Source organism: Prionailurus bengalensis, chromosome X, assembly GCF_016509475.1.
Source record: "Prionailurus bengalensis isolate Pbe53 chromosome X, Fcat_Pben_1.1_paternal_pri, whole genome shotgun sequence".
NCBI lineage: Eukaryota > Metazoa > Chordata > Mammalia > Carnivora > Felidae > Prionailurus > Prionailurus bengalensis.
The window spans coordinates 4,463,652-4,486,138 of record NC_057361.1 but is presented as its reverse complement, the minus strand read 5'-3'; the positions used below and the strand labels follow the sequence as shown (position 1 = coordinate 4,486,138).

Genomic DNA, 22,487 nt, shown 5'->3' with positions numbered 1-22,487 from the left:
AAATAATATAAACAAAAGTACTAATTAATAACAAAACACATGCGAACTTCCATCATTTTAATATTATGTAGAGGTTTATTATTTAAGTAAACATCTAACGAAGTGTATACATATCCATCATCACAATCCTGTGGTACTTATTTATACTAATTCACTGTCTGACAAAGAACATGGAGATAAATAAAGCAAACCTTAGCTGGGAGCCCCGCTGACTGAGAACGCGTCACAAATAAAGTTTAAGGCCTTCTTCAAGTTTCAGTGTCTCACAATGTAAGAACTGAGCTCGATGTTACAAAATTAACGTACAGAATAAAATCTACAAAAAGTCATACAGTGGAAGTTTCAACATAAAAATAGCGGTTTAGCGGAACATTGCCTTTAGGGATTAGATTCAGATCATGCCTGGCTTTTAAATGGTGAATGACCATGGATGCGCCCATGGGAGTACTTAAAATGTGCACACAGATGATCCCGGATTGTCTCTGAGAGTCTTAGAAGTGAACCTGAAGTGACTTGGTATCAGATTTTGGTTCACCAACAAAGGGAGACACTCTGTTCCCCAGAGACGATGTAGTCACATGTGGGGAAGTTCGCTAGTTGCAGAGCATTGTGCAGCCTCAAAGGGACACTGGTAATTGCCGAACAGACAGCTTTAGTCACCAAACGACATCTCCAGCTGGTCTGGACACTTGTGTCCTGAGGGAGCACAGGTGCAGGGTTGAAGGCTGACCCCGCCCACCAAGTGAGGAGGTCCCGTCCCTCTGGGGCCATTGCCACCCTTTCCCTGGCTCCGCTGACCTGAGCTGGTGAGGAGACATCAGACACACAGAGTCTGTTCCGCCCAACTCGTTCTTTACAAAACGGCCAGTCTTGGTTATATGGTGCTTGTCTTTGAAAGAATAAAGGGCAAGGGCCTTGTGACGCCCCCGCTGGTGCCGGTGACCAGGCTGGGTGAAGACACACACAGATGTCCCCCGACAGGGTGCTGCTCAGCTTACACATCTCCCCCTCTGGGCGGTCAGCCCCCAAAATGCCTCACCTCCCAGATAGTTGGAAATGTCATTCTTTCTAAATTAAACCCTTCAGGCTACAGTTTAATTAAGCTCGTCTCCTCTTCCGCAGATGGAATTCAGATACATTTTAGGCTTCAGCTTGTAAAGTGGAAAGAATGTTGGATTATGGAGGCTGGGACTCTTCCTCAATTCTGTCACGTGCATGCCCGTTTGACCTTCAGCTTACATGTGAACTTCCCGTGGCTCTGATACCTTCCCGGTGACAAGGACCGGGCTGGGTCACCCGCTGTCCTCCACCTTGGACACTCTTTGGTCCCTTTGTTCATTTACGTCCTGGGCAGGGACACGTCCACATCTCCCCTAATTTAGCAGGTTGTTCATCAGATAGATGCTCCCTGTTTGCCACGGCACCCCGAGCAGGTGCCTGTCCTCCAGCCCCACCCCGTCACGGCCAGGTGCAGTCCTGGTCCTGTCCCCACAGGTGAGAGAAGGCTATTACTGCTGCCCGGAAGCTTCCTTGAAGTCATGGGAGCATGTTCTGGAGATCCCACCTCTTGTGCTGTGCTACCAAAAATCGCTACGTGAATTCACATGCACTAAAACACACATACCCACACACATGTCCATGTGAATTTCGTGGGAGAGAAAGAGAACACGGCAGAACAGGTTCAAAGGTCTCTGGTGCCCCAGCCCTCCTTCCCGCACGCAGCTAAGTGCAAGTAACACAATTCACGTTTTACAGGTGGGTGTGAGTGAGTTTACGGCGCAGTGTAATGAGTCAGCGCAGGGTGGGAAGGGGTAGGTCGGGGCTCAAGGATCCCAGAAGGACTTAAAAGAAAGAAAGAGGTAAAGGTCGGTGGAGTGAAACTTTCAGTGAGCTGGGTGGGACAGGTAGAAACCACACGGAGGCGTTTGTGTATTTGAATAAAAAACATTCTTCCTGCTTTTATTTGAGCAGGATCTGAGCTTTGCGTTTCTGGTTTTGTTTCGTTTCAGCATCCATCTTTCGATGCTTTTGCGTTCTTCGAGTGATGATTAATAGAGTCAGTTCAGGCAAATTTCAGAGATTTATTTCTGGATATACTATGAGTATTCATAAAATGCCTAGGTGTTTACACGCTGGGCTCTTTCCTCCCACGCGTCCATGGAAATACATGAGATCTTAGGAGTCAAGACACAGGCAGTACAAGGGACACAAAAAGCTTTTGAGACGCTTTTCTAAGCGCTTCGAAATATAGTGGTGCTTGCGCTTTGTAGTTCTGCCCCTGCGAAGAAACAGGAAAACGTACAAGTCCAGGAACGATGGCATTGCAACAATCCAGGCCCACACGTGGCTGGCGGTGAAACCGGTCATGTTGACCTGTCTGTTAACCTGTCCTGCATGGCCGCTCTGATTTTTTTAAAAAAAAATTTTAGGTTTATTTTTACTTTGAGAGAGAGCATGAGCAGGGGTGGGGCAGAGAGAGAGAGAGAGAGAGAGAGAGAGCGAGCCCTAAGCAGGCTCCACACTGTCAGGACAAAGGCCATTGCAGGCTCAATCTCATGAACCGTGACATCCTGACCTGAGCTGAAATGAAGAGCTGGTGGGGGGGGGGGGGTAAGCGACCGAGCCCCCCGTGTGCCCCCGGCCCCTCTGGTTGACTTGCAGGCACGGAGCTGTCTCCTGCCCCACACGCGGCTTGCTCCCGCACTAGCCCGCCTTTCCTGCTGAGTGTCCTCCCACTGAGGGAACACCAGGCTGAGAGGGAGGATCCTCAGGAACTTTCCCTGCCCCCGTGCTGAGAGCACCTGGGACGCCTTTCCTCGTCACGCGTGCCCCCTCCTTGTATTTCCCGGGACGCACACAGCGGCGTCTGCAAAGGAGCTCTCAGGCGTGGGTGCTCGACGGCGTTCTGGGTGGGGGACAGAGGCGTGGAGCCCTGTTCGGCAGGTGCCGCAGTTTCTGGGTCTCCCCTCAGCAATGAGCCTCCCAGATGCAGAGTAGACGCCGCTTTTGTGACTTTCGCCAGGCACAGCTACCCCAAGGGATCACCAAAACCTCTTCCTCTCTTCCAGCCGACATTTCACAGCTGGACTGCACAAAGCTCCCAAATTCTCGGAGGACACAGGGCATAGTTGAAAAACACGAGGCCACTGGACATTTCGGTGCCCATCCCTGACCCCACGTAAAGGAGTCGAGGACATTTAGAATGCAGTGAGGTCATAACTGTAAAAAGGCAGGGACGGAACTGTCACCAGCGAGAAGTCTGAGGCAGAGAGCTAAAAAGACAAGCCTGCCTGTTGTCAGCCCACTCTCCCTCCCGTCTAGTGGAGACCATTGACTCAACAGCAGAAGCAGGGAACTTGAAGAAAAGCCGGAGGCCTTGTTAAGTTCTCGGAAGGAAGGCAGAGGAGCTAAGTGTCCTGTTTGTCCAGTGTGTCTGGTTTCTACTGCTCGAAGCCCCGTCTCCGGGGTATACCAGCTTAGTCCCTGAAGGTGGCCCCCTGCTGAAGCGGGGGGGTCATTCTGATGCCCAGGAGCTCATTCAGCCCTGGCTTCTGCCCCTGGGGGAGGGGGCCGAGGAGATCTCAGCCCAGCTGGAAAGGAAGGAGGGGGGTGGGAAAGTATACTTGCTACGGAACAGTGCAACAGGAAAGACCATAAGAGTGTGTGTGTGTGTGTGTGTGTGTGCGCGCGCGCGCGCGCGTGCACACATGAGTGTTGGTGAGTGTGCGTGTGTATCTGTGGGTTTCTGTGTGTGCAAGTATCTGCGTGTGCACGTGTGTGTTTGCGAGTTTGAGTGCATGCGTGTGTACGCGCGCGCGTGTGCACGCATGAGTGTTGGTGAGTGTGCGTGTGTATCTGTGGGTTTCTGTGTGTGCAAGTATCTGTGTGTGCACGTGTGTGTTTGCGAGTTTGAGTGTGCATGCATGCATGCATCTCTGTGAGCGTGGGTCTGCATATTTGAGTGCTGTGACGGTGTACATGAGTGTGCATATATATGTCTCTGCGAGTTTCTGTGAGCATATGAGTGTGTACATGTGTGTCAGTGAGGGAGTGTGGGCGTGTGTTTTCCAGCGACCTACAGGCATGAGAGGGTGCAGAACTCGTAGTTCATGGCCCTGACGCTGATGTCCGGGAGCCCCCGGGTCACCAGCGCAGTGAGCTGCGACTACCCGCTGGGGACAAGGTTCTCGTGATGAAGGCAGGACAACACGGGCCGGGTGGGTGGATAGGTGTGACCTTGGCACGTGCTGGCACTTGTGAGTCAGCAAAGGACACAGCGGGGACACGGGGAGAGCATCTCGCAGCTGTGACCAGAGCCCTGTCTCCAGAAGTCTGGCCCCTGCAAGAATAGAACGTTACCAAGAGAGAATTCATGAAGCTGTTTCCAGGTCCCCAGGGAACTTTCTAGATGCGTGTCTCCCCTGTGCAGACAGTGATGTAGGATGACTGGCCGATCGACCGTTGCATGGATGTGAGACGTCTCATTTGGAGAGACTCCTGATGGGAGCCATCCCGTGGTGCTGGTCACATGACGGGATGTCTAGGAGCTGCCTGATAAGCACTGTGCACGGACACCCAATTTTAAATGTAGGCATCTTGGGGCGCCTGGGTGGCTCAGTCGGTTAAATGACCGACTTCACCTCAGGTCGCGATATCTCGGTTCGTGAGTTCCAGCCCCGCATCGGGCTCTGTGCTGACGGCTCGGAGCCTGGAGCCTGCTTCCAATTCTGTGTGTCCCTCTCTGTCCCTCCCCTACTCGTGCTCTGTGTCTGTGTCTCTCAGAAATAAACATTAAAAAAAACCGTGGGTGCCTGACGGGGTGGCAGTCACCCCGATGACGAGGTGGGTTTGCACGGTGACCTGAAGGAGAGATCACACGTGGCGGCACGCGGCTTTGGAGCCGAGAAACTTTTGTCGCACGCCTCAGCCCAGTACAGGCTCAGCGTTTCACACCAGCGCTGTGACCATTCAGTTCCCAAAGTGCACAGCCTAACACACCACCAGCCGTGAAGTGCGCTTGCATTTAAAAAGCGTGTCTCATGTGCCCGCACGATTTACTCTCCTGCTCTGAATGTTCAACTGTTGAAGGAACAGCTTCCTGGGATGCCAATAAAACAAAGTTTGACACCCAGCCTCCCTCTTTCCCGTCCCGCTGAGCCACATTTCGGTACGGAAACCTGTCCCCTCCAAAGTAGCAGCTGTGCGAAGCCCCACAGGACCACGCTTGCGAACGGGCATGCCGGCCTCACCCACCGTGCCAGACTGGAAAGCCTGCACCTCGTTTCCGTCTCGGTCCGCACGGTGACACAGCCGACCGGGCATGTCAATAATAAATACCTTGAAAACCCAGTCTAAGCGCCTGGTTAGGAAAAAGGCCGTCTCAACCCTGTTTTTCTTCCTCACCCTACAGTGCCTCGTCTTTGAAGACGCTCCCAACGGCGTGGACGCGGCCCTTGCAGCCGGCATGCAGGTGGTCATGGTTCCAGACCGAAATCTGCAGCGCCATTTGACGTCCAAGGCCACGCTGGTGCTGGATTCCCTGCAGGATTTCCAGCCCGAGCTCTTTGGTTTGCCGCGCTACGAGTGAGCGGCCCGCCGTGGCCGCTGGCACCCAGGCAATCACCCCGTGAGCCAGCGGTCCTCTCAGCCCGTTATGTGTGGCTTCCCATCCCACGTGGGCTTGGCCTCCTCTGGCCGGTGCTGACAAACCGCGGCGTCACAGCTGAGACACGGCAAAGCAGAGACGGCCCGCAGCGCAGACCCGCAATGCTCACGTGCATAGTCGTAGAGCGCGTGAATGAACACACAGTGTCTCGGTGTTTGAGGAATCCTGTAGCAGTCACACACGGCAAATGGACAGACGTACACATGCTTGTGAGCGCCTGTGCATGTATGTATATGTGTGCGTATGGACAAATACATGGGCGTTTATAGGTATGTGTTTACATACGCCCGTGTGTATGCAAATACTAACGTGTCCACCACAAAATGAAATTATATGTGTGTTCATTTCTGCCTGCCTTTTTAGTTTTTGTGTTTTATTTTGTTTTGTTTTGTTTTGTTTTAGAGAGAGGGAGAAAACCATAAGCAGGGTCCACACTCAGCACAGAGCCCTATGCAGGGCTCGATCCCACAACTGGAGCTGAAATCAAGGGTTACAGATTCAACTGAATGAGCCACCCAGGAGCCCCTCTTTTACTTTTTCTAAATCCTGGCTGGAAAATGTAAAATATGTGTACATATATGTATATGGTTACGTATATATATATATATATGTATATATGTACGTACATATATATTTATGTGTTTCCTATGCTATTTTCTTTCTTAAGTATTGGTCGTAATGTGCCAAAGGAGCTGATAAACGTGAGATGGTAATGGCATTTGTTCTGCAATCTGCGTGGAAAAGCCATGTCACGGATGAGCCCTGAGAAATCATCCTCGTCAGAACCTCTCTGTGCACCTCTACTCAGACACCACCTCTGAACCGTGACATCCTGAGTTTCTTTTCAGTGTGAGCATCCCTGAAGCCCACCTCTTACGACGTCTACGTGCACGTCCACATCGGAGGATGTCCTTTCTACCTCAAAAAAATAAAAATAAAAAAATCATCCCCCGAGTCTAAAAACATGTGTTCTTTCTAGCACAGTCTTCGAGGCACATATAACTTGAATTCAGAGTGCATGCTTACCACGACCGACTGAGCTCCTTTTAATAGATTTACTTGATGTTTTGTGGTGGGAAAATTGAGAAAGGCACTGGAATATGCGAGAAGAACGCAATCCCAGGGTGCATCTGGCCTGCTGGTGTGTCACACATGGTCGTTGAGCAAATTTCCAAGTGCAAATGGTGGGGAAAATGCTGGTGATGTATGTCATGATACATCTGTTCGTGCTTTGCCTCCGGCTGTTGACCAGTTTTGTATCCATTCAGAGATTCGTTTCAGCATTCATGATCGCCAGTGTATGGATCCGCTCTCTGAATTCTCCCTCAAGCTGCTTGTAACGTCTTACCGGATCCCTCGCCAGTTAATCAAGTTGAATAAAGTCTTTGACGCTGGTTCGACATTACGTTCCTATGGGAGTTTCATTTCAACCTTTTTAAAAACATATATCCTCTAACAAACATAAAACATACGTGTCACTCTTTGACCTTTTTTCTTTTTTTTTTTTTAAAGCCAAACAGTACTCACACCATAAAATGACATTCATGTATTATAAGGACACATCGCTGTCTTTGCCTGCAACAGAGGCTGTCTGTGAAATGGTCACTTGTTGGGTTTGGGATCTCCTTCCAAAATATGTGTGTTTTATAATACTTTAAAAAAAATTTTTTTAATGTTTATTTCTGAGACAGAGACAGAGCATGAGCAGGGGAGGGGCAGAGAGAGAGGGAGACACAGAATCTGAAGCAGGCTCCAGGCTCTGAGCTCTCAGCACAGAGCCTGATGCGGGGCTCGAACTCACAAACCGTGAGATCACGACCTGAGCTGAAGTCGGTCGCTCAATTGACTGAGACACCCAGGCGCCCTGGTGTGTTTTCTAATTCTTAAGCCATTTTGCATCAATAACACAAAGAGCTTTCGTGCTTCTCTCAATGACGTATTTGTAGATCCCTGTGCACTTTCCCCTGGGGTAAATTTGATATCAGATAGTCGCTGTTACTTTTATTCTTCTAACCAAGATGGCGGTGACACTCTTACTTTTTTGTGCAAAGGAAAGTGCTGGTGGTTGGCCAAGGCACACCCGTTCTTGCTTACTGTCCTGCATCATGCGGATGGCTTCAGTGCCTTTTAGTGATGGGATCACACTAACCACCCATCCGTCTCGCAGAGGTATAATTAAACACAATGGAGACCATAGTGACTCCTGCCGAGAAAGTTTCAAGGATCATCATGCTTTCTTAGTGCACTAAAGTGTGCTCTATTAGGGACATGCAGGGATCAGGGGACTACACAGGGTTGCCCTCACGGGCAGCTAGTGTTTGCCCATCCACTGTACATTTTCAGAAGCATTTGGTAGTGATGACGTCCCTGAGAGGTGACGCTGTCGGTCTGTTCTTAGTTCCCCATCAGTGAAACATATGTAACATTTGGAAGGTCTTACTAATCACTGTGTCTTAGAGTTCTACCAATTAGCGCTCAGAGTTCAGTGACCTGTAGACAAGAGAGGAGGTCTAGTAGAGACCTGCTTTACACTGGAGAGAATTGTCTTATCAAGACACACAGTCGGTTGAGCGTCTAACCTCGGCTCAGGTCATGACCTCACCGTTCATGAGTTTGAGCCCCGCATCGGGATTTTGTGCTGACAGCTCAGAGCCTGGCGCCTGCTTCAGATTCTGTGTCTCCCTCTCTCTCTGCTCCTCCCCTCCTCATGCTCTGTGTCTCTCTGTCTCAAAAGTAAATAAACGTTAAAAAAAAAAAGACACACGGATCGTTTCTGCTGTGCAACAGTGTTCAGTGCTTGACCACTGAGGTTCCTGTTTCTTTGAGTATAATACTTTGACGCTGAATTTCCCATGCTTCCAATGGTGTTACCAATGTTTAAAAATAAATTTGCACTTGGAACGAGTTTTATAATAAAAAAAAAATGTGTATCCATTCCTCTACTTAATGTTGTGTACACTCCCTTATTCCACAGGATGAAGTCCAGAACCTCTTTGGCCTTATATGAAGGCGTGCTGACCTAAGTTTATCCCTAGCGGTCTTTACAGTTATTATCAATCATTATTATCAGCAGCAGCAGCATCATTATTGCCATAGTTTGTAAAGAGAAGGTGAAGTGTGGTTTGGCAAAGGATTTCCAGTTAGAGTTCAAATCACATCTCAGCTCCACCACTAAAAAGTTGTCACCCCCACCTCTGATTCCTTGCCCGTGACATGGGGGTAACGTACGCTCTAGGGCATTGGGCTGAAGAAGTGACTGACGTCACATGTGGGATGGGAATAACAAACACAGAACTCCAGTAGTTCCCGTGGATTAAAGAGATTTGATTGACAGATGATATCTGGTGATGGAAGACCAGATAGATCTTCAGGACAGCTCACAATATTCTGGTTTCCCGTGAGTCTCTTTAATAGTATGTTGTGCACATAGCACTTGTATGTCCTTCCTTAGCCACAGGATGTGATCACTATTGTAACTTTTCATCAGAAACACTCATCCGGATTGAGTTAACTCAAGAGAGATTATTTACGAGCTACTTGGAGGGCATCACAGGACACGTACAACCAAGAGACACTGCATCGGAGGGTATTTATCAAGTGCGTACGCGGTGAGGTAGAAATGTGTGAGTTGCACCCACATCATGGTGCCTCCTCATGTGATTTGATTGCCCCTCGAATCAGCTAATTTGTTCTGTGCATCTTTTGACCCGAGTGGTGGTGAAAGGACTAAACAGTCACCTCTGTCTTCCTGGTTCTCCACAGAACAGCAGGTGCCTCACACAAGGTGGTTTTGGAGACTGAAACTGTCCCATTATATTAAGGCATTGTATCAAAGCATTGCTTTTTGTTGACTGAAACCCACAATTACCAAATTCTACGTGCATTTCTCCCACATCACATGCGAAATGAATATTTTACATCGAAGTATTTGCAACTAGTTGCCATGATCTTGGTAATATATTTCTCTAGGGTATACAAATTATAAACGACTATTTAAATATTCTAATGTCTCTAGTCTCCTAACAAGCACGAGGCATAGGGAAACATGCCATCAAATATATGTACTTACAAAAAACCTGAATAAAGGGATGAGTTTGTGTCATATATAACACAAAGTCACTTAAAATGGCTTATTTTCAAAATCCATTCTAGGAAAGAGTGGGTATGCATTTGATACTCAAAGTCTGAATAAATTATGGATACATATTTAACTAAATAAGAGCTAACTTTGCTGTGTTAGGTGGGTACTAGGTGGTAAAACAGACATTCCGTGTAAAATTCTACAACAAAAATGGAAACCAACTAATCAGTAAACTTGTATCATTGTTCCAGAAATCTCAGTCAACAGTGCTATTGAGTGTTCACATAGATGGATTTGATGATGACAGATTATCTCGGTTGTTTGTCTAAACATGCCCATCTCACCACTTTTTAAGGCTGGCTTCACTGGATGTTGAATTGTGGTTTGAAATGAATTTCCTCTTACTCTTTAAAGATACAGTTTCCTGTTCTATGGCTTCCATCATTTTGATTAAATTACCAGTTATTGGTCCTACGTGTGTAAGCAGTCTGACCCTTTTCTCCAGCTGCTGCTAAGATTTTGTTCATGGTCTTTGGTCATCTGAGGAATGGTTTGCTTTGATCCATGTGAACTCTGTAGACCCCCTGAGTCTCTGGCCTGCTTAACGTATCACTAAGCCACTCGGTCATCATCTCTTCCAGCATGCCCAGGCTTACCTCTTGGGGTCCCTTCCACACACCCGAAGAGAAAAGGGTGAACTCTTGGCCGTGCATGTAGCCGTGAATTGTGTACAGGCCTGGGCTGTGCCACCACTGAGAGGGCTGGGGGACTGGGGAGATGAGTGAGCTGGCAGGATGGGCGAGAAACTAGTGTTGGCGTGGCCTCTGGGATGGCTTGGAGTCCCAGCACACACAGCTAGAAGGGATTAGAATTCTAACTTAGCCCCGAAGCCAGGCACAGTGAGAACCAGCCTGAAGGAGTCAGCCACCCAGAATCAGGTATACCAGAAATCCAGAGAACCAGGAGGGCCAAGAACCTGGGGATCCACAGAAGGCCTAGCACAGAGCTCCAGCAGAGTCGTGTCCCTGGAGGGGACCTTTCCTTCTCCTGTGCTCTGTGGGTACATGCTGTGTGTCTTCTCTGAAGCCAAACCCAAGACTCACTTGCCTCTTGTAGAAAAGCACTTCCCTTGAGAAGAAAGGCAAAGACACAGATAGTTGCTGAAGTATGAAAAACTCACGGAAAACAGTTTTAATTAGGATAAAGTATTCACATACGCAGATCACTTGAAAATTGCAAAACACTACATTTCTGCATAAAGTAGGTCGTCTAACATTTGTTGAGTGCCATCGTGAGGTAGGCACTTTTTATTTATGAACGTATGTCCTCGCCTTTTGCTTTGTTTCTGTCTGCTGCACGTAGTGGCTGAGAGTACTCCCAGCTTCCCCTCTCACCTCCAAGAAAATGCAGAGAAAATGATGTGCAATTAGGTTACGTAACTCAAAGGCCACTCCATTATGAAGCAGTGGGACTGAGGAGCAGGGTTATAAGTTATACTCCCTTCACGCTCCAAAAACATCGCTGTTCCCTACATAATTACCTATAACCACAGGGAAAGAAATACATTTTCTTGGTCGAGTTAAAACGATATTTGATGCTCCATTGTCACTGGTGTAGACGCAGCCCATACGGTCTACATTGAGTATCTATCTACGCACACTGTGTAAAGCAGGCAGGACTGAACACATACCTGCCTTAGCTGTACTAGCAATTTTTACCACGAAAAATACTGTCTCTAAACAAGTTTGAGATGCCAATTTAATTGGGAAAATATTAAAGTCTTGGGATGCTTCCGCTTGTCTATGCATGAGACAACTCCCTCATTACTCTGGACTTTGGTATTCTCAACGTACCTTCAGAAAACACTGTAAAATGGCATTCCTGAGTGCCCTTTCTTTGCAAGTACTTATCAGGCCTGTGTGATGAGCTGTTTGTTCTCTGCTGATGTTCTTACTGATGCACAGTCTTGTCTGTAAGCAAGTCATTAGCCAATTCAAGACTGGAGTGGTGTCAGTAATCATCCATGGGTGTTTCTAGGCACACGGTAGCTCTTGGAAGTCATCCTATCCCTAGGCTCAAAGTTCCTCAAGAATGCCATGTGGTTACTCCTAGGGAGGGTGTTTTTAATACCTCTCAAGGTATAAGATCTGAGGCTTTTCACCCATCACTCCCCTCCCTTAAAGTATTTCCAATGTCAGCTCTATTTCTCTACCTTGATTTCTTTCCTCCAAACCATGATCTGCAAACGGCCTGTCCTACCATCACCTCACCACATCCAGGGAACAGTTGCTACTAAGATGATAGAAGTCAGCCTTGAGTGCATGACCTACATTGTTCCCAGGGTCCCGGTGCCGATCCCAGAGACAGGCAGATCGAGTCCTGTGACAGTGCCTGCAGACCCATATGCTGTCTCCTCCTTCACGTTAGCTGTGAACACTCATCCGACTTTCCCTGGCCAGGAGCTCCTTGAAGGAATAGGTCAAAACGTATTCCGAGAGTTCAAGGGGAAAACAAGTGCCACCCAATTCCCCCTGTTTCATTTCCCGGCGATGTAGACTGCATGGATATGGCCCAGATTCCTCCATGCGACATGTAATTTACTACGGGAGACACAGGAAGGAATCACACCGAAAGGTGCCACTGTAAATTGTCATAAACACTGCAAAGTGCAAGAACAGAATCTAAGAACAGCAGTGGGCACCTCATTTAATTGGGGGGCTTACAGGGTCAAGGAGGGGGCCTCACTGTACAAGTGGCATTTAAGGTGAAATCAGAAGTCCCTCAAAGCCTGGCTGTTTTCTCAAAAACTAAAACATGCATGGACCATACAACCCAGGAATTCATAATAACATACGTCCACGCAAAAATTTGTGTGGACAAATTTTTTTGTACACAAGTGTTCACAGCAGCATTTTTTTGTAACCATCAGAGGGAAAAAGTAAAAAAAAAAATCCTGGGTGGCTCCGTCGGTTAAGTGTCCCACTCTTGATTTCAGCTTAAGTCATGATTTCTCAGATTCGTGAGTTTGAGCCCCACACCAGGCTCCTCGTGTTAAGCCTACTTGGGATTCTTGCTCTCTTGCTCTCTCTCTCAAGAAAATAAAACTAGGGGCGCCTGGGTGGCGCAGTCGGTTAAGCGTCCGACTTCAGCCAGGTCACGATCTCGCGGTCCGGGAGTTCGAGCCCCGCGTCGGGCTCTGGCCTGATGTCTCGGAGCCTGGAGCCTGTTTCCGATTCTGTGTCTCCCTCTCTCTCTGCCCCTCCCCCATTCAAGCTCTGTCTCTCTCTGTCCCAAAAATAAATAAACGTTGAAAAAAAAAGAAAATAAAACTAGAAAACAAATTTAAAAACAAGAAGCCATCAGAACAGAAGGTCTTGGGAGAAGTTTGCTGTGTGGCAAAATCCCACAAATGCCATTGTCTTTGGCACTTTTTACCAACAGTCATGTGTCTGTCCAGTTAGCACGTATAAAAGCGTCGTCCTGTCTTTCCAACCAGTCATGTAATTTGGACAAATGATCGGTGAGGATCTCCACAGAGTATTTAGAGTGTGCCCAATGAATCAGTGGAGTCAGTCCATTTTCTACTGTAAAAAATGTGCACTTTTTAAATATCATTAGCCTACTTAGCAACACGTGATGTTGGTGAGAAGAACCAACAAAGGTGACGGTGGTGGGAAGAAGGAGCTGAAATCACTTCATGGTTCGTATTATGTTTCTTTTGACCTTGTGATTTTGTAGTTTGGCAAGATACGCCAATCCTCAGCTCCGAGGAAAATGTGTAGCTTTGAGAACCTGGGTCTTAACAGATGAGAAGGTGTTCCACGAAACCAGTAGAAGGGAATTGGTGGGGACATGTCGGGGAAGCATGAGGAGCATTTCATGAAAGCGAAGGTCACCCTTCCAGTGCTGCTAAGATACCAAGACATCTGGATGGAGAACGGACGTGGGGCTTGCTTATCTGTCCCGGAACACATCAGCTCAGGGGACTGGTGGGGGTCAGGAGCAGATGGCACAAGGGTAAAGCGAAGCAGACCCAGGAATGGAGAAGGCTCTTGAGACGTTTTGCTAATCAGGGAGCAAAGAAATGGGGCTATCACTACGGGGTGAGAAGGACCCAGGAGGCAGTGCTTAGTCTTTGTTGAGGTTTGATGTGGAATAAACGCCTGAGAGCAGAAACACCAGAGCTTCTCAGCCCCAGACGGTGAAGCGTGCCACACAGGCTCCTTAACTTTATCCCATCGGAGGTGCACGGAGTTGCCAACTTTCAAGAAATGAGGCCTCCAGGAGAAAGGGAAGGAGTCAGGAGGCTGGTCTGGTAGAGGTGAGGCAGAAAGGAAGGACCTCCCCATGAATCACATTGGCATTCCCTCCCCCGCCAAATCCATTTAATCCCACAAATCCAACATAGCCCGCTAACTAAAATTCTTTCCCATCGCCACCCTCCCTAGTTTTTTAGATGCCACTCATCAGAAGAGATGTTTGTTTACCACTTCAGCAAGGAAGCACACCTGTGCTTGCAGGATTCAAGTGCCCCCCAAATTCTTGCCGCCCTCCAAATCTCACTTCCTGCACCGGAGGGAGCTCATTCCTGCTCTCTGCTGCTCTGCACAAAATTCCATGCTGACAGCTACAAACATGTCCCTTAATCCCCTTGCAAACACCCGTGAGAACGTGACTGCCCTCTTAACCTCCTTGATGAGACTGCTCCCTCCTCGTTTTTAGCTGAGAACTGCTCACAAGAGGGAATAAGATTTTGATGCAGGAGGGTAAGTAGTGAAGGGCTTTTGAATAGGACGCTTGGGAGCAGAGGAGATAGACTTGAGTGGGTACTTCACAGGACGCTGGAGAGGTTGAGGGTAGGAGGAGTCCAGATGGGAAAGGAGGGAGGCGGGGGGCTACAAAGGGGAGCAGGGTCACAGGAAAGGGACAACCATGGGCATCCACAGTCTCCTTAGTGCTATCTGCTATGATTTGATTATTTTGTGCAGGAGGCCAGTGTGCCCATTGGGGCCTGCAGTTAGGAAACTTTCCTCTGAGCTGCAAGGAGCCTTTCTTAAATATCAGAGGAACCCAGTAACGTTCTTTATAGTCTAGTACTGCATGCCTGGTCTTGTTTCTTCAAGCACTTGGTGTTTTCTTTGTTTGTTTTTTTCCTGGAATACTCAGAGCCTGCTCTGTTCTTTGAAAACTCAGCAAAGGTCTCACCATGGCCAGCACAAACACAGCAAGATCAGGTTCTGAGAAGTGCATGCCCTCAACTGTCGGGGAAAGTGAGTGCCGTGATCTTTTGTTGTTGTAACAGCCTTTTTATGGAGATGCTTCCCAAGGCAGTGTATTCTTTTGCGTCTAGCCCTGTGGCAGCACACTTTCAATTCAGCTGGTTCTTCTCAATGGTGGGCTTAGATCGTGCCAGGGCATCCTGTCCTAAACCACTTCCTAGGGCAGGCGCCAAGCTCTGGGGTGGCAAGGATGCCTACAGCTCAGACTCTGCAAATGAGGGTGATCCACGCTGGACCAGTTTTCCTGGAAAGTACAGATGGGGCTTGGTGTGCAACCCTAGTTCATAAAACAAAACAGAACAAATCTTGTCTCCAGACCAATGCCCACAGGTGGGGTTGTGACACAGAGCCCAGGCATTCATGGCCATGAAATTTCCTCTGTGCTGAATGTTCAGCCTTGTTTGGACAAAGTATGCAAATGGGAGATGGCTGTGTGATGTTCTTTGCTGGGCCTCAAGCCCTGCCCTTACCTGTGGGGTTCAGAGGTGGTACACTGACAGAAGGAAATCTATATACACCTCTTAAGATTGCACACACATACACACACGCACACACCTAGGTGCCTGTAAAACCGAGGAAAAGGGGCGCCTCGGGGGCTCCGTCGGTTCAGCATATGACTTCAGCTCAGGTTGTTATCTCGCGGTTCACGAGTTCGAGCTTTGCATCGGGCTCTGTGCTGACAGCTTGGAGCCTGGGACCTGCTTTGGATTCTGTGTCTCCCTCTCTCTCTGCCCCTCCGCCATTCACACTCTGTGTCTCTCTCAGAAATGAATAAATGTTAAATTCTTTAAAAAAAAAAAAAAGATTGGAATGGCTGGTCTTCCTAATCATACCCCAAACCAAATGGTGGCTTGGAGAGACTATAGAAAAAGAGGCATCATTCTGTGCCATTTTCTTCACTTAGCAGAGTCAGAATTTCCCAGAAGAATGTCAACATTATACCTCCAAAGGAACAGTTACCCCCAGCAGCACCTATAGATATAAAGTCTTTGCACTTGCCATTGGGTAGTCATTTCCAGGCTGGCATCATTAGCCATTTTTTTAAGAAAGTGTTGTTATAAGCTCATAAATATCAGATTAATTCTAAAATAAACCTTGGTGATGACTGACACAAGTTGCCATCCTTAAAAAAAAAAAAAAAGAAAGAAAGAAAAGAAGAGAAAACCTTCCTGCATTAGAAAAGAGGAACAAGCAAAGGAAAGAACAGTGTTCCTCCCACTGGGATATGGAGCGCTAAGTTAAACATAGGATTTACTTCTCCTTTAAGTGTATGATTATTTCCCCTCAACTCACTTTTTTTTTTTACTTCAGTATAAATCCATTACAATATGAAGTTACTAAATAACATTAATTTCCACCCAACCATAATGGTATGAATTTTGACAATTATGTTGGTCTATTTCTCAGTTGTGATTATTCTCCCTACCTATTGGGCAATAGTAGTGGGAAGAACCCTCCCTTCCTTTTAAACCTTTTAGTTTTTTGAAGTAAGCGACTGTTATAAGCAGTAACTTTAAATACCTTTAACTCCCCTTTCCAAAATCGCACTTCACCTCATTTTAACTCTGGGCCAGCAGACTTGTTGGACAACAGCACTTCGAGCTCCAACAGGGAAAATGCACTCTGTGGGCAAAATCAGGAGGAAATGGAAAAAATAGAAATTAAGGTAAAAAATGGGGAAATATGTATCCTTTGGTACATTTTGATCAAAAGGGCTTAGAAAAAAATTGAATATGGCTATCTACATAGGCAATCTAATTGTTTTGAATTAAAGAAAAAAAATTACTGTGGCTTTTATACCATCCTTCTTACGGAGATGAAATGCTCCATATAGACCATCCTTCTTACGGAGGTGAAATGCTCCATATAGACCATCCTTCTTACGGAGGTGAAATTCTCCATCAGGTTTATTGCTGGAGCTCTTCGTCCTCACTAACAATATTTTTCACAGACTATCTCCAGTAGCATCAAGAAATGCATTGTTACTCTCTTAGAGTGTTCTATGCCTACACCCATGACGGTGTGGACTTACATTGTTGGATATTGTCTTCAAGTCTTCTCTCTCTGGTATTGAATTCATTGGGGAGGAAAAAAGACTACTGGATTCAAAGAAAAGAATTACTCTTTCAATTCTAAACGGTTGTATACACATATGCCTGTCCCGTTTCTTTTATGAAACCAACCCAAGGCATCCCAGAGACTAAAAAACAAAGAAATGTTATCACTGATGAAACTAGAGATCCCCTAGAGGATCTCCTAGATTCCTAGATCACAGTAGGTGCAGAAAGATGGCTAAGTGCATGAGACATTTCTTGACAACGACAGACGACACCAAGAGAAGACACCTTTTTTCTGCGCAACTCAGAGTTCTCCAAAGTGGGCAGCACCCGTTGAAAGGAAAAGCAATGATTCCTTGCTTACACGAGTCAGGTCAATGTCCATAGGCTGCTTTGGGAAGCCTCCTTACATCATGTTTCTGTCATGGCACAGGACAGGAGGTGGGGGTAGTCATTAACAAAAAAAGCCTGAAGGCAGTCTTTACCCAGAGCAGACTGTGTTTGGCAAAGGGAGGAGAAACCGACAGGTGTCCCATACTCATGCAATCACTAATCTGTAGTGCAGATAAGCTCAAGATGCAATGCCCACTTGCAAACATTCGGCATGAGCCCAGATAACTTGCTTTCAGGCCGGAAAAGGCTGAGCCATGGTGCAGGTGCAGTTAAGAAAACCCTCCAAGGCACAGCCTGGAACTTAAGCTGCCCATTGCTTTCGCTCCTTCTGCCTACTCCCCCAGATTTTGCTCAAGTACCTCGGTCCAGATAGACATCTCCTCCTTCTAACATGAGACACAATACTGCTTGAAAAGGTGGTAGCTAGCCATGGGTCTTGAAAAAGATTCTGTAAGGAAAAACAGAACAGCCTAAGATCAGTGAAGACATATTCCCCAGCAGCCAAAACTGGGAACAGACCCCTGTACACCAAATCAAATTGGTGAAAAAAAAATCTTTCTTCTCTGAAATGAGAATTTAAGGAAGAGAGATACGGCGTTAAGGAAAAACTGATAATACATTACATGGGAATGAAAAGTAAGGGGGCAGAGCCTCAGAAATAAATGACAATGAAAAGTAAGTATGAGAGAGACAGAGACAGAAAGAGATTGAGAGACAGAGAGGAGAGATGAGGCCATCAGTAAAACTGGTGCCGTGCCAAGATTAAGCAGTGAATGGGACATAAAAACATACCCAAATGTATGATTCAAGGTAAAATTTCCAGAATACAGAGAAATTTGAATTTGCAGACCAAAAAGTAGCACAGTGAAGCCCAAAGCTGTGCTTCTGTAGGTCAATTAACAAATATTCTAGTAAGTTAATGGTATTTTAAGTTTTGTAAAGAACTCTGTGGAAATTCAGGGGAAAAAAAATCTAGGAATGTAAGATTTGTCTGTGAGACACAAAGTACTAGAAGACAGTGGAACAATATATAAAAATTCTTCAAAGAAAGCCTATGTGTTCCAAAAATGTAGTCAAAACTGCCCATAAATTTAAAAGGGTAGTACTATGTGCAAACATACAATTCAGGGGATGTATGTTTATGATGAAAACTGGCAGAGAGAGGTCGAATCCCCACCAACCCAGAGCAGCAGTGCACAGGATTCACTGAAAAGTTAAAGGATAGGTTTAAGTATACAACCATGGTGATGCCTCTGGGAATTACGGTCATGGAGGCGAAAAGGAATTCCAGCAATCATGACAATATACCAAGAATGGTGCAACTAACTTAAAAAAAGGCATTCCAGCAAATGCACTTGGAAGTGAAACCAAGATGGGGCACTCCGGTGGCTCAGTTGGTGGAGTGTGTGAATCCTGATCTCGGGGTTGTGAGTTCGAGCCCCACGTTGGGTGTAGAGGTTGCTTAGAATAAAATCTTTTTTAAAAAGGAAGTGAAAACAAGATATCCTAAAGGTGAAATGCTGATTTTTCTCATTTTTAATTCCAGGCTTTTGATAGACATTTTTTTTTTAAACTCACATCAAGCAAAAGAAATATAAGCATATTTAAGTGGATTCAGGTAACCACCAGGAGAACTAAAAGACTAATGTTCTCTCCAAAATTTAAAGGAAAACCTAGTAATTCCCACCAAATATATGCCGCACTTACTTTATAGAAATAATTGCATAAAGACGAATGATGCCAGTAAAACCAGTTTTTGGAGAGTATGTGTATTCCCTCAAAATAAGAACGGTAAAGTACGTTATCCATTCTTGAGCAAATACATATTCTGTAGAAAGTTTCAGTAGATTTCATTCTAATACAGAAACATCACCATATGCTTTTGGCCACAGAGTTTGGACCTGACTTGGTTGGCAAGGAAGAACCTGTGAACGGTTTTCGACTGCTAATGGGTAAAATCCAATTGTTAATAAGATTAATTTGCTTAGACAGTTCTGGAAACCCCATAATTTTAACTCGGCTCTTCATGTTGCCTCCTGAACCGAAGTTTAACGTCTGGCCAAGTGTCATAAGCTCTCTTGGAAAAGCCGTAGGGTATCTACGGCACAATGATCGAAGTGTCATCTGTAAATGGGAATTAGCGTTTCTGAGCATTAGTTCTTTGCTGCTGAAGGGACACAGTATGATGGGTAGAAAGGCCAAAAAGGGCTGAGGAATTTTAATTCGTGGACTTTATATTTGTTTAATTAAAATAATTTAGTATAGTTAACATACAGTGTTATATTAGTTTCAGGTGTGCAGCACAGTGATTCAACAATTCTGTACATTATTTTGTGCTTATCGTGACAAGCACACTCCTTAATCCCAGTTGACCATTTCACCCATCGCCCACCCACCTCCCCTCTGGTAGCCACCAGTGTGTTCTCTATAGCTAAGAGTCTGGTTTTTTATTTCTTGTTTTTTCGTTCCTTCGTTTTGTTTCTTACATTCCTCATATGAGTGAAATCATATGGTATTTGTCTTTCTTGGACTGATTTATTTTACTTAGCATTGTATATACATACATACACCACATTTTCTTTATCCATACATCTGTGAGTGGACTCTTTCCTTTGCTTCCATATATTGGCTGTTGGAAATAATGCTGCAATAAATATAGAGGTGCATGTATCTTTCCAAATTAGTGTTTTTGTGTTCTTTGGGTAAATACCCAGTAGTGGAATTTCTGCATCATATGGCTTTTAATTTTTTTTGAGCAATCTCCATACTGTTTTCCACAGTAGCTTCACCAATTTTCATTTCCACCTATAGTGCAAGATGGGTCCTTTTTCTCCACATCTTCACCAACATTTACTGTTTCTTATGTTGTTGATTTTGGCCATTCACACAGGTATGATGTAATATATCATTGTGGTTTTGATTTGTATTTCTTGATGATTAATGATGTTGAGCATCTTTTCATGCGTCTGTTGGCCAACTGTATTTCTTCTTTGGAGAAATATCAGTTCATGGCTTCTGCCCATTTTTTTTCCCGATCATTTTTATTTGGATTATTTGTGGGTTTTTGTTGTTGTTGTTCCCCGGTGTAAGTTCTTTATATATTTTGTGTACTCCCCCCCTTATTGTATAGGTAGATCATTTGCAAATATCTTCTTCCATTCACTAGGTCATTCTTTAGTTTGTTCTTTTGTGTTTTATTTTTTGTTTTCCTTCATTTTTTTTGTTTGTTTTGCTGTGCAAAAAGCCTTTTAATGTTTATTTTTGACAGAGAGAGCGAGAGACAGAGTGTGAGTGGAGGAGGGGCAGAGAGAGAGAGGGACACACAGAATCTGAAGCAGGCTCCAGGCTCTGAGCTGTCAGCACAGAGCCTGACACAGAGCTCGAACTCAGGAACCATGAGATCATGACCTGAGCCAAAGTCGGACGCTTAACCAACTGAGCCACCCAGGCATCCCAAAATCCTTTTATTTTGATGTAGTCCCAGTAGTTTGTTTTTGCTTTTGTTTTCCTTGCCTCAGGAGACATATCTAGAAAAATGTTGCTACAGCCAATATCTGAGAAATTACTGCCTGTACTCTCTCCTGGGATTCTTACATTTTGAGGTCTCACATTTAGTTCCTTAATCAATTTCAAGTTTATTTTTGTGCCTTGTGTGAGAAAGTGGTCTAGTTTCATTGTTTTGCATGTACCTGTCTGCTTTTGCCAGCATCTTTGGTTGAGGAGACTATCTTTTTCCCATTGTTGATCCCTTTGTTGTAGATTAATTGACCATATAATCATGCATATATTTCTGGACTTCCATTGATCTATATGTCTGTTTTTGTGCCACTACCATACTGTTTGGATTAGAATAGCTTTGCAGTATATCTGAGATGTGATACCTCCAGGTTTGCTTTTCTTTTCCAAGATCATTGTGGCTATTTGGGGTCTTTTGTGGTTCCATACAAATTTTAGGATTATTTTTTCTAGTTCTGTGGAAAATGCCGTTGGTGTTTGGAGAGGGATTGCACTAAATCTGTAGATTACTTTGGGAAGTATGGACATTTTAACAATTTCCTTATTTCTCTTGCTGTTGCTTCATTATTAGTGTACGGAAATGCAACAGATTTCTGGATATTGATTTTGTACCCTGTGCCTTTACTGAATTTATTTCTCCATCTAGTAGCTTTTTGATGGAGTCTTCAGGGTTTTCTATATAAAGTATCATGTCATGTGCAAATAGTGACAGTTTTACTTCTTCCTTACCAGTATAGATGCATTTTCTTTCTTTTCCTTGTGTAATTGCTGAGGCTGTGATGTCCAGTACTATGTTAAATAACACTGGTGAGAGTGGACATCCTTGTTTTGTTCCTAATCTTGGGAGAAAAGCTCTCAGTTTTTCATCAATGATGATGATATTAGCTATGTGTTCTTCATATATGGCAGTTATTATGTTGAGGCATATTCCCTCTAAATCTACTTTCTGGAGGGTTTTTGTCGTTAATGGATTTGTGTTTTGTCAAATGCTTTTTCTCCATCTCTTGAAATGTCATATAGTTTTCATCTACTCTTCTTGATGGAGTGTTATCACATTGATTGATTTGTGAGTATTGAAACAAACTTGTATCCTGGGAATAAATCCCATTTTATCATGGTGAATTATTCTTTTTTAATGTACTGTTGGATTTTGGTTACTTATATTTTGTTCAGGATTTTTGCATCTATGTTTACCGCTATTGGCCTATAGTTTTCTTTTCCTGTAGTGTCTTTATCTGGTTTTAGTATCAGGGTAATGATGGTCTCATAGAACGAATTTGGAAACTTTTCTTCCTCTTCTAGTTTTTAGAAAAGTGTGAAAAAATGACTATTTTTAATTTTTAAAAATGTTTTTTTTAATTTTTTTTTCAACGTTTATTTATTTTTGGGACAGAGAGAGACAGAGCATGAACGGGGGAGGGGCAGACAGAGAGGGAGACACAGAATCTGAAACAGGCTCCAGGCTCTGAGCGGTCTGCACAGAGCCTGACGCGGGG

General features: G+C 45.2%; 1 protein-coding gene across 2 annotated transcripts in view; it reads left to right on the top strand.

The window, feature by feature from the left end:
* The window catches only part of LOC122477938 (pseudouridine 5'-phosphatase), a 181,901-nt gene that overhangs the window by 79,637 nt on the left and 79,777 nt on the right, over positions 1-22,487 (top strand). Inside the window, exon 4 of one of the 2 annotated variants that reach the window (XM_043571469.1) lies at positions 5,411-7,065. The exons of the other annotated variant lie outside the window; for it this stretch is intronic. Within the exon in view, the coding sequence (XP_043427404.1) occupies positions 5,411-5,587 (177 nt within the window). The 3' untranslated portion in view covers positions 5,588-7,065. Of the gene's footprint in view, positions 1-5,410; positions 7,066-22,487 lie in introns of those variants that run through there. 2 annotated transcript variants of the gene reach the window in all.